The sequence below is a fragment of the Vigna unguiculata genome, chromosome 7 (assembly GCF_037176805.1).
Source record: "Vigna unguiculata cultivar grain cowpea cultivar isolate G323 ecotype 2 chromosome 7, ASM3717680v1, whole genome shotgun sequence".
NCBI classification, from domain to species: domain Eukaryota; kingdom Viridiplantae; phylum Streptophyta; class Magnoliopsida; order Fabales; family Fabaceae; genus Vigna; species Vigna unguiculata.
The window spans coordinates 43,907,725-43,920,091 of record NC_140798.1 but is presented as its reverse complement, the minus strand read 5'-3'; the positions used below and the strand labels follow the sequence as shown (position 1 = coordinate 43,920,091).

The 12,367-nt window shown below is 29.9% G+C and overlaps 1 protein-coding gene across 1 annotated transcript; it reads left to right on the top strand.

Annotated features, from left to right (window-relative positions):
* Positions 1–5,888: 5,888 nt before the first annotated feature.
* Positions 5,889–11,575, top strand: LOC114190246 (methyltransferase C9orf114 protein). The gene is made up of 11 exons (XM_028079053.2): positions 5,889–6,145; positions 6,247–6,294; positions 6,664–6,828; positions 6,941–7,007; positions 8,451–8,515; positions 8,948–9,026; positions 9,673–9,788; positions 9,901–9,980; positions 10,562–10,631; positions 10,999–11,076; positions 11,160–11,575. The coding sequence occupies exons 1-11, from the start codon at positions 5,948–5,950 to the stop codon at positions 11,220–11,222; spliced, it is 1,029 nt and encodes a 342-aa protein (XP_027934854.1). The 5' UTR covers positions 5,889–5,947; the 3' UTR covers positions 11,223–11,575.
* The last annotated feature ends 792 nt before the right edge of the window (positions 11,576–12,367 follow it).

Here is a 12,367-nt window from a genome sequence, read left to right as displayed (position 1 = left end):
AGTAACCGTTTCTTTATTCATTCTTTCATATCAGAGAATTCATAATCAGATTTTCTGCGGAACCCACATTCACTGTAGCAGTACATTCATACATAACTTCCTCTTACCATACAATTAAATATTCAGTGTTGCAGTTTATAATAAATTAATTAATTATTTTTAATAACAAATATGCATTTGGATAACTTTAATACTTGAAAAGTGAATTCAAATTTAATACCACCATACAAATGAAATTTTAATTCACTTGTTTGTATATTATAAGTCTACATATAGAATCTCTAACATATATCCATCAACGTATATGTCCGGGATTTTATAAAATGTACATGATAATATATTAATTATATTTATGATGAGATAACTTTTAATTAAGTATATATAAGAAATTTGTTTTTGGATTTTTCTATCATAATAATAATAATAACAATAACAGCAAATAAAAAAACAGTATTATTAATAAAAGGTAAAACTATATATATATATATATATATATATATATATATATATATATGAAAAATAATATGTTTTGAAAAGTTTCACATCACCTATAATAAGTTAGGAAGTGTGTCTTGATGACTATGTAATGAATTCTAAGTCCATGATATTTTTTATCTCAATCAAACACACTTCAAGCAATCAAACACATTTTAAGCTTGTATTATAATCTTGTAGTAGAGTGTTGTGAGGTTTGAGGTTTAATTCTTGTTTGGGAAGTGTGGGTGTAGTTGGGGTTAAAAAGCATAGAAAGGTAATTTATGTATTGTACAAATTTTCACATAGTATTATTTTGTGATTGTGAACGATTGTAATTTTTCTTCGAATTTGGAGTTTTCACATTTGAAGTTTTTATATTATATTCTTATATTTTTTTATTTTATTTTATTTTTCTGTTAATATGATAATTCTTTAAGGATAAAAACGATAATATTTTTAATTAATAACATGTTTTTTCCATATATATATATATATAAATTACTACTTGTAAGATGAGGCATAGTAATATGTTAAAAGGTGATGTTGTATGATCCATATGATATTAGAGATAGTTGGGTGGATGAATGTACGTAAGGAAGAGAAAGGCATATGAAAGCATTGAATTTGAGAGGATCGGAATAGATAGCTGCTATGTTGCAAGCTGGCTATGTAGCAGCTTTGATCCTTAAATATCACCATGCTTCCAATAACGAACCCATCGCTTTTTGGTCACAAAACCACTTATTTGCATCTTTCCTCAACTTTCGCATCTGGTCGCTATACTTATTATATATATACACATACGCTAAAAGGAGCGTCTTATTCTTTTTACATTTAAGTCCTTACACTCCTGCCCCTACATTTTTGTTGATTACAGTTCAATGTACAGCAGTGTCGTCGCGGCGCAGCCAACGGTTTCGACTTTGAAAATTGAATTCTGCAAAAAGGAGAAGATCGATGGCAAAAGTTCAAATATTGTGAATCCAATTCTGTGGCTCTTTTTTTCTTTGAACCCTTTTTTTATTGGTGGAAAGGACGTACGACTATTAACAATTCAACTCCAGTAAGAACCTTCGCGAACATTATATTCTCATCTCCCATGGATTCTCGAATACTATACTTCATACCAATCTTTTCTTTCCACTCTCAAATATATATATATATATATATAACCTGGTACTCAAATATCGCTTTTAATGAATAATTATTTATTAAATAAATAAATAAATAAATACTCGTATTATTATATCTCATTCTTAGTATAATAACAAAATTATTATCTTAATACAACAATTTTAATTATGAGAGTTTTATTTAAATTCTTAACATATGAATTTAGTCATTAATAATTATTAAAAGAAAGATTAATGTTTATAAACAGTTAACTTTGAAATAACCATTCAAAATTTTAAATTTTTATAAAATGTAAAGGACAAAATAAGGCCATCGTAACTGCATATTAACATTAGAACAAAATTAACATAATTAAAATTTTGTCTAAAGATTATATTTATTTTCTTGTGCTAAAAATGAAATACGTTGTAATTGTAATGAATCAACTGGAGATTTTAAATTTGCTAGGATAATGGGTCGTCTTTGCATATTAATGTTCAAACAAATTTATATAGTTAAAGTATTTTTATTTTTATTAAGGTTATAATTTTTTTATCAAAATTTAAATATGACAATACTTATTATACTGAAGTCACTATTAATCTCATAAATATCGTTAATAATAAAATTGATGAGTCTCTCGAATGATTGAAGAAAAAATCAGGTCCGTAACCCGATTTCTCAAGCGGATTGAAGAAAAAGTGACATTTTAAGAAATAGAATGGAAAAGATGACGTTTTGATGAGTGATTTTAAAGTGGTGGTGTTTGAGGGAAAAAAAAAATCACCTACGATGTATGTGTAAGTTTCCTAGACGATGAAAGCCTTTACTGAATATTGCCTAATCCAAAGGGAGTGAATAGGATAAATTCTGATTAGGGAAAGTAACATCCAAATAAAGTTCATTTTACCTTAGATCACACCTTTAAGAAATAAGAAGAAAACTCATTATTAATGCTTAAGGGATGATGAAGTCACGAACAACACAATTCTTAATGTCGTGAAAACGACCATTCTAACTCTGTCACAATATGTACGTTGATGTCATTCGCGTTTTTGTTGTAAAAAAAGTCATAATCTCATAAGCAACAAAATTAGCCAACTCACCCATAGATTTTTTTATCAACATTGTTTTATATTAATCCATCGTTTTATACTCCTTTTTCCCTGTTAAAGTTAGAATGTGAAAAAATGATAAAATAATGTTAGTTTTGAAAACTTTCTAAAAGAAAAATTGAATGCATCAATGAAGTTGATCTACATGTGACGTGTTAATTAATGTGTGAAGTAGTAATTGCGCTGACTAGGAAAACAATTTAAGGAGTCTATCAGTAAATGCCTAATGTTCTGCAACAGCATGCAAACATTGGACAATGGCTATAGCTAAGCATCCATCATTCATATATTTAAACTAATTAAAACTATATGTCATAATTATAAAAATAATAATGATAATATGGGTCATGTATATTGGACTATTGTGGGAATCGGCAAACGTAATGGTTAAGTATACTTCACATTTTGTTAATAGTGTAGTAATCCCGTTGTGAGTTTTTAAATATTTTGAAATATTATTAGTATCGTATTAATCGATTAAAATATTTTGAAATATAATACTAAAAGAAATATGTCAATCAAAATAAATAGTAAAGCATAGCAGATATGAAACTGTAATGGAAGTTTATGTTAGATAAACAAGTATATTTAATAAATATTTTAAAGATAATAAAATAAATATAAGAATCTAGAAACATATATATAAAACAAACTAAACAATATAAAGGTTCAAAATTTTATGCATGTTTAACCTTTTATTTGGACTCTACACTTAAATAGACTAAATTATACTAGATACATTGATATTCTCACTTTCTCGTGTTTACACATCATAGAGGACAAAGTTTAATGAAATAACTTTGTCTTATTTTTATATTTTCTAGTTTTCAATAAATTTTCATTTTCTCTTGTTTTTTTTTTTTTTTTTTTTTTTTTTACTTTTTACTTCATAAGTAATATGTAAATCCAAACATAACATAGTAAATGAAATATTAGTAATATAATTAGAGGTAACAGTGAGTTGAGAGCACAGATTCAAATTTTTTTTATCCACCGGCCAGTTTTAGTTTGTCTCGTATAATCTATCAAGATGACAGAGATAGATGAAAAAGGTGGAACAGACTAACCTATTCACTTCTTATTTTAAAAAATTAAAACTAAAAATAAAAAATAATTTTTAAATATTATTTTTATAGTATATTATTTTAAAAATACAAATATTTATAATAATATTATAATTTAAATTATTAATGTTTATAATTAAATTTTAATTATTAATTATAATGAAATAATTTAACATATAAATATAATAATTATTTTAACTTATTAAATATATAAGTTATCAATTAAAAGTTAAAAAAATATTTATATAATTAAATATGTTAAAAGTACACTGACATTATTAAATTTGTTTTTAATTGAATAAAAAATAAAATTTAAAAATAGAAAATGTATTAGCATGCCCATCCACTAACCTTCTCTTAACGGAACGGTCAAGATTTTCAATACTCTTTAGTACGTTGTGTCGCCTTATTTGTTTAGAGATTGGATTATATTAGCTAAATTGACCGTTTTATTGTCTATCTATTTGACACAATTCAACTACCACAAAGAAAGGATAAGGTTAAAATATTTTTTTTTTCAATTTTCATCAAATTTTGTTAAATAAATTTTAATTTTTGTTTTGCGTTTAACTAGATTTCAATTTTCGTCAATTTTATTCAATTAACACGTGTCATATTATTGGATTGACATTTGAACATTTAAAAAAAATTCAAAAAAATAACGAAATGACATGTAACAGTCACTGTTCATAACCGTTAATGATTTAAACGGTGTTAACAAAAAATATCAAATTAAACAAAATTGACGAAAATTATGACCTATTTGAACATAAAACAAAAATTAGGACTTATTTGATAAAACTTGACAAAAATGGAAGAAAAAAAGTATTTTAACTTATGTTTATTAATCAAACACATTAGTTGGACGTGTTATATTTTTTAATGTCTATGTGCTTTTGTACTTGTATTAATTTATTTTCTAATTTAAGAAAAGTTATACAAATGGGAGTGCTATTTAGTTTTAATTACTAAATAACTCTATTCCTTACCTCTCTTCCATTCCAAAATGTAAATCGCTCTTTCAAATTTTCATAATTACTGAAATGTTTCAATAACTTGTAAATTTAATAAGAAAGGAAAAGAAAAAAATGGTGTATCTAGCAGTTACGAGAGACATATATAAGAATTGCCGTTATCTTTCGAAACGAGCCTATCTATTGACTGGGCCCAACAGGATCCAAAATTTTCCCTTTCAGTATTGTTATTCTCACTCCCAATTTATACTATTTTCACTCCCCTTTTTAATTTGTCAAACACACATCTATCGTCACATCCTCACTCTTTTTCAAATATTTATACACACACTCTACTTCGTAGACCACTGCAATTACTAGTTTATTCCAAAGAAATGGAAATTATCAATATAAATAAATATTTTTTCTTTTCCATGGTGTCAATTTTAATTGATATCTATTTTTCTTTCTAAAACGAGGTGAAGATTACAAATTTGTTCTCACATAAGTTACCCAGTGATGCGGTTAGGTGTGCAGTGAACAGTGTACTTCATCATTATACATAAAACTGAATGTTATATAATCTAATTTAATTAAGTTATAAGTTTTTAATAAATTTAAACAACTTTTAATTAAATTCATTAATTTTTACATTCAAAATAATTATATTTTTTGAGTTCTTCTGTTAATTGAGTAATACTGAATGATTTTTTAAATGACAAAAGTTTAATTCAAAAAACGAATGTTTTTAAATAATTAATGCATTAAATAACTTTTTCAACAAATTTTGAAATTAGTCTATTTTAAAATTTTGGATCAATTTAGTCTTTCATTTTTTTAAATACATGACTTTAATTATTTTAATCAAATTTTGTTAGATTTATTTGATATTTTACATTTCAGGATTGTTTAATGTTTGTTTGAATATTAAGTCAAAAAATTCTATAAAACGCGTTTGAAATTTTAAATAAATTTAATAAATTTTAATTAAAAATATTAAATTTACATATATAAAAAAATTAATAATTAAATTAATAAAAAATTTAAAATTAACTAATTTTAAAATTTCTGGAAAGATAAGGATTTAAATCATTTTTAACTCATAATTAATTTATCAATTAAACCTATAATCTATTATTATTATTTATAAAGTGATATTTAAAAGATGAATAAAAAGGAGGTCCCAAGAAAACCCTCCAAGTCGAAGGAAGGCGTAGTACTAGGAATGGCGAAGAAGAACAAGAAGCAGACAACAGACACCGAGGTGGAAGCAGAGCTCAACGGCAACAATGGCGACAACGATGATTCTCGCAATAAGAAGAAGCTCAAGAAAAATAGTAAGAGGAAGAAAATACCCACAGTTAGCATGGCCGTGCCTGCTTCCATCATTGACAACGTTCCAACTCTCGAGCTCGCTACGCGGGTAGGATACCCTTCAATTCAAATCTCCGTTATTCCATTTTCTCATTCGCTCTCCATTCTCAATATCCCTTTTTTTCTTTTAATACTGTTTTCCCTTTTCAGTTGGCTGGTCAAATCGCTCGTGCCGCAACCATTTTCCGAATCAACGAGGTTCATAAACCTTCACTCCAGGCTTTCTACATTCTCCTATCTTTCTTTTTCTTATTAGGTTTAATTAGTCCTTTAACCCTTTGCCTGCAACAACTTTTCGTATTATACCTGAAAGCTCCATGTTTTAGTCATCTGCATTTTTTGTTCGTTTTATTCCTTTTGCCTCCATTCTTTGCCATTTTCACTGTCAGAAAACTAGGACTAGAACGTTTAAAATTTGCTTATGGGGACTAAAACATCGTGTTATTAGGCATACAGACTGAAAAAAGAAGTTGACATAGACTAAATGATTTATTAATCTTTATTGTTATTATTCTTGGTATTGGGTTTTTTTTTCTGATATAGATATTTTGTTATTTCTACACGTAGGTGGTTGTGTTTGACAATAAAAGTAACCTAGAAAATGATTCCGTGCTGGATAATTTGGATGATGAAAGTGGTGCTGCTTTTCTGATGCGAATCCTGCAGTACCTTGAGACACCTCAGTATTTGAGGAAGGCTCTCTTTCCAATGCATAACAGCCTAAGATTTGTGGTTGGAGCAATCCACTAACTTGCTTCTTTCCTTACATTTCTGAAGTTTGTTAGTTTTGTTGACTGTAAGTCCATCCCTGACTTTAGATGTTTGTATTGCACTTTGTGTGCAGGGCCTGTTGCCACCCCTTGATGCTCCACACCATTTGCGCAAACACGAGTGGGGTCCGTATCGAGAAGGTAGGCCATCACATTCTAATTTAATTGCTATTCATTTTTTGTGGTGGATGAAAGTGTACTTCTATTTTTTCTATATACATGTTTGCAAATGATCAATTTCCATGATTGTGTGAGTTGGCCTTTGTAATATAGATTGTAACTCAACACCTGTGTATTGGTATCGCTAGGTCAGATGGCAAGGCTAATATAGAACCTTTATACTGGGAACAAAGTATTTCCATATGGTCCTGCTGTCACACTTTTTAAATTGCCATTTGAATTTAGTTATGGATATTTTAAAGAAATTGATCCGTGGATATCATTAATATTTCATATACTTCTGCTATCTATTCCCGAAAATACGCTTTTTGTGAGAAATATCAATTTAGGTGCAATACCTGAAAAACTTGTGCAATATTAAAAATTGATACTGGCTATCAATGTAGAAGTAAAATCCAATCATAATTGGATAACAAAACCAGCTGTACCTAACTTATTGCAGTTAATGTTGCCTTTTCATGAGAGTAATTGGTAAATATGTAAAGATTTGAAATAATAGTTTTTGCTGGGATTAGTTGAGCCTTTAATTTGAGGAACATGTAGCATTTAAGCTGGATGTAATTTGTGATCGAAGATTTCATATAAACTTGTAGAGTATTTCTACCAATCAACTTTTAGTCTAGAAATAATCTATGGCAGTGAATGTTGGGCAATGAATCACTAACGAGCAAAAGTAAGTGTGGTAGAGACAAGAAGGCTGAAGTATAAATGAAGATTAAGAAAAAAGATACAATTAGGAATGAATTTATTTGGTAGATGGTTGTAGTATTATGCCTAATAAGAAGAATAGGGAAGGAGTTCATCTAAGGGTCGGTTTCCTTATTTGAGAAGTGAGGCTCTGGTGAGAACGGGCCTTTAGAACAACCTGTGCAAGCAGACCTCTGCACAGAGTCTTCGCTAATTGATGATTTTTCTGATTTTAAAAGTTCACAAATTTGCACCAGCCTTTTCTTCAAAAGTATGTTTTTATTTTTTAATATTAGGGGGGAAAGGATCATGACTAGAATAGAGCCTCCAAAAATTTTATGATACCCTTGATGAGAAAGTTCAGATAGAAAGGGTAGGGGAAAAGCTAAGGAAAATTTAGGGGAAACCATTAAAAAGGACTTTACTCTAGTAGCACATTTGGTCTTTGATAGAGTTCAATGGTGTCAATTAATTTATTATTCTATCTCATTTGATTGGATAATACTTGGTGTAGCTGGTTGGTGATGTTTATTGTATTGGCGCCTTCCTTCTGAATACTTTAAATGAACATTTTATCCTCTTTATTTTGCTGTTCTTTTACTCACAGAGAAACCTGTTAAAGTAGAAACGTTTTTAGCATTGGCATTGCCATTACATTTTGTTATTTTCTCCATTGTTACTATACCCAGGTTTTGATATATTGCTATAACTTCATAGGTGTTACTGTAAAAGAAAGAGACTCAAACTCCGGGGCAACACTAGTTGATGTTGGGCTAGTGAAGGTATGGACATAGATATTGTACATTTCTTGGCCCGAAGCTAAACATTTTTTTAATACTTTTGGTATTAGTTAGGGGAGCGGAGGGAATGTTAGTCCCTTTTGATTCTCTTCTGTCTTTGTTCTTTCATTTTTCATGTGGCAAGACATATCCTTCTATCCGTATTTTTGTTCATGTTTAGCATGAAGTTTGGATTTCAGCATCTGACCACAAGTTCAACAATGATGTCTAGAAATACCATCATGGCATTTCCTTTCGCTTACTTTCATTTCCTTATCTTCCATTTTAATTTGCGAGTTGTAACAGTTGTTGATTGTTAATTTTATTTTGTACGTTAAATAACTTTGATCAGTTTCTTTCTACTCTTTAAATATGGTTATGAAGTAGACTTCAGTTTGTTTGTCTATGATCTGATTCAGTACACATCATATGCAGAATGCTATTGTTGACCAAATACTTGAACCAGGAAAAAGAGTAACTGTTGCCATGGGTACCAATCGCAATTTGGATTCTGGTAATACGATCCTTGCTTCTTTTCTTTTTACATCTGCTTTAGATGTTTGATGATATTTTCTTGATGAAAATTGCACAGTACAACATTAGCTATAATTGATAAAACAATGGTATATTCTTTTGAAAGTATTTCCCTCTCTTCTTGCTTTCTTCTTCATTGAGCAAAAGATTTTTATTTGACTGACATTATTCCTTTTATTTATTGCGGGCTTGATTTTTCACCCATACATTTCTGCATATCCTCAACAATATTATCTTGAAGTTCTTTTGTGTCTCCTGTGCTGAAATCAAGGTCATCCAGCCTTTTTGTTTTAAAGATATTTTTTATATTAAAATCTGTTACACAATTTCTCCATTTTTTATTTCAAGTTTGTCAAGCAGAACATGTGATGCCTGTATTTTTTCTAGAGGAATTACATATCTCTGTCCAATATATTAAATATGGAAAGTTACCATATTCATTCAGTCAAATACCTCATGTTCATGTCAAATCATTGCTGCAAAAGTTCTATAATTCTGAACCTAAAAGGAAAGACTGCACCTTGATTACATATTAAACTATTAATGAAGAAATTACATTTACGAGTGCCAAATGCATTCAACATTTTCAGTATATGTTAAGCTGATATACAGTGAACTTCATCTAGATTTACCACGCCAGGTTGTCTCGTCATCTAAGCCTAGTGAAGAAGGGGCATATTGGGGATATCGAGTACGATATGCACATAATATTAGCTCAGTATTTAAGGATTGTTCATACAAGGTATCATCCCCCTCCTACACAGACAAATATTCTTGTAATATCCTTAGTCTAATTTTGTTGTTCCACCCTAACTCTACTCACGAGCCCTTCATTTGACTTGTTAATGTGGCAGGGTGGTTATGATTTTATAATTGGTACCTCTGAGCACGGTCAGATTATTAAGTCATCTGATCTTGAAATTCCTTCTTTCAGGTACTGTGTTATAACATCTGCTGCATAATAATTAATGTTAGATTGCTTAGATGTTGATTTTAGCTTTTCGTTATGTTGCTGTTTTAAGTGAAAAGGCTTATAATTCTAAGATATGGTGTTTTGCAAGCCCTCCCGCATTTTTTTTTTCTTTTCGTTAACATATATTTGTAAAATGATAATTTTCCAAATGGGTGCTGATTGCAAACTACGGCTTGCTCCTAAGACACGAGACAGTAAAGTTAGTGTAACTCAACAATTCAATAATGACCATCAAGCACTTTGTTTCTTTTATACATTTTGGAGTCTGGGTCAATATGGTCAAGAAATGCTATATGGGCTGTGTTGGGAATGGGTTCTTTGATATGTTGTGAAATTGGTTTCTTATTATTATAATATTGACTTTTGCAATTATAAATTTGGCTGATGTATGAAAAGTTTTGTTATCTATGTAACTTCCTACTTATAACGAGGTTCTCTAAACTGACCAAATTTGAAGTATAAAGTTTAAAAGAATTATGTCTGTTGATGCAAGTTTTTTACCTGAATTGATTAATAAATTGCTTGTTTCTCTGAATTGCTAGACATTTGTTGATTGCCTTTGGTGGATTGGCTGGGTTGGAAGAAAGTATTGAAGAAGATGATAACTTAAAGGTATTACTTAGTTTCTTTTAGTTATCTATACATGGATGTAATTGTGAGACTGCTGCAAATCAGAGATTCCATAAATTGCCAGAACCGCTGAGTGCTTCCCTGTTCTGATGTTACACTTCTGTTTGGTTTACTAGAAAAAATGGAAAACTGTATAGGTCATAATCCTGAATATCATCAAGACTCTTCTTTCAATGAGATGCTTGTCTTTCTTAGGTTCTCATGCAATGATTTATGTATTAATTTCATTATAATTCAGCGTGAAGAGTGATATTGGATATTCTCATAATTTAAGTACTCTTTATAGAGTTTACATAGGAAAAAAGAACTATGTATTGGATATAAATTCTCTTGCTCATAAAATATGCAGGGAAAAAATGCACAGGATATATTCAATTTATATTTGAATACGTGTCCTCATCAGGGGAGCCGAACAATTCGAACAGAGGTACTGTCTGACAAATTGTTTCCCTCCTCAAATGGTTAACTTATTGATTATGTTTTAAGTCATTTTTCATCTTTTTTGAACAGGAAGCTATTTTTATCTCTCTTCAGTACTTCCAAGAACCAATCAACCGAGTACTTGAGGGTTGAATATTGTTGAGGTCCAAAGTTTCATATTGCTAAGGCATTGATTACCCAAATTGTGGCTGAAACTGAGACAAAGAGGCAGTAGTTGAAAAGCTAAATTAGAAATTGTGCCTCTGCCTCCTCCCAAACTGGCCCTTATGTGGCTGGAGTTTTCCTACTGAATCTTTTGGAAGTTGTAACACTATTTATTGTTTACCTGGGTTGTAAAACTTGCAAATACAAGTGTTCCATCTATACATGTAACTGAGGAATGTAATTGTTATTGAATCTATTGGATAACTACAGTAGGAAGCAGTTGTTAAATTTCACGATCACTACTCTACGAACATCAATAACATAACTTTTTGGTTTAAATATACATTTGGTCCTTATTTTTGTCAAAATTATTCAATTTGGTCCTTATTTTCGTTGTTTGTTCAATTTGGTCCTTATTTTTGTAAAATCGTATTCAATTGAGTCTTTTTAGCAAACGGTGTTAAAATTATTAACGGCACAGTGACACGGTGGAACTGTTTGGATTATATGTCAAATTTTTGAATATATGATTGCACACCTTGGCACAATGTTTAGTTAAAAAGAAATTGGGGAAAAAAATTTGAATTACGTAAAAAGATAGAACATGGTTAAGTGAAAAAAAAATTAAAAAGTTTGTATTGAGGGTTTACTGCAGCGGGAGTTATCATTGAGTGAAAAACTGAAATTGGGTATTGGAGTGGTCGAGAGGGAAAAATTAGGGTTGGTGAGAAAGGGGAAAATTAGGGTTCTTGGGTGGTGGAGGTTCTTGTTCATCAATTAGGGTTCGCGAAGAGGGGAAATTGCGCTTGGAGAGTGATTTGCGATTGAAGCTTGGAGATTGCGCTTCGAGATTGCGCTTGGAGGTTGTCATTCGAGATTGGAGCATCAACTAGGTTCAGGTTAGTGTTTAAAAAGTTGTACTTTTTTGGTTGATTTCTGTTCTGGCTTTTCGTTTGTGGTGGCAAGACATACTTCTCAAACAGGAATTCCAAATCACCAACTGGATTATATACAAGTTTCTTGCTAGTCACAATTTTGCTTGAAACCCTCATTTCTTCCCCAAATCAATTTCACTAACTTTTAAACTTACAACGGCCATAAAATTTCACTGTGCCAATGTCACTGCCAAAAAT

Excerpts from the sequence above, each read along its gene's own strand:
- LOC114190246 (XM_028079053.2), top strand. The coding sequence starts at position 5,948 with ATGGCGAAGAAGAACAAGAAGCAGACAACAGACACCGAGGTGGAAGCA. Across the intron at positions 8,516-8,947 it reads TTGATGTTGGGCTAGTGAAG|AATGCTATTGTTGACCAAAT; the intron begins GTATGGACATAG and ends CATCATATGCAG. Across the intron at positions 10,632-10,998 it reads AAGAAGATGATAACTTAAAG|GGAAAAAATGCACAGGATAT; the intron begins GTATTACTTAGT and ends TAAAATATGCAG.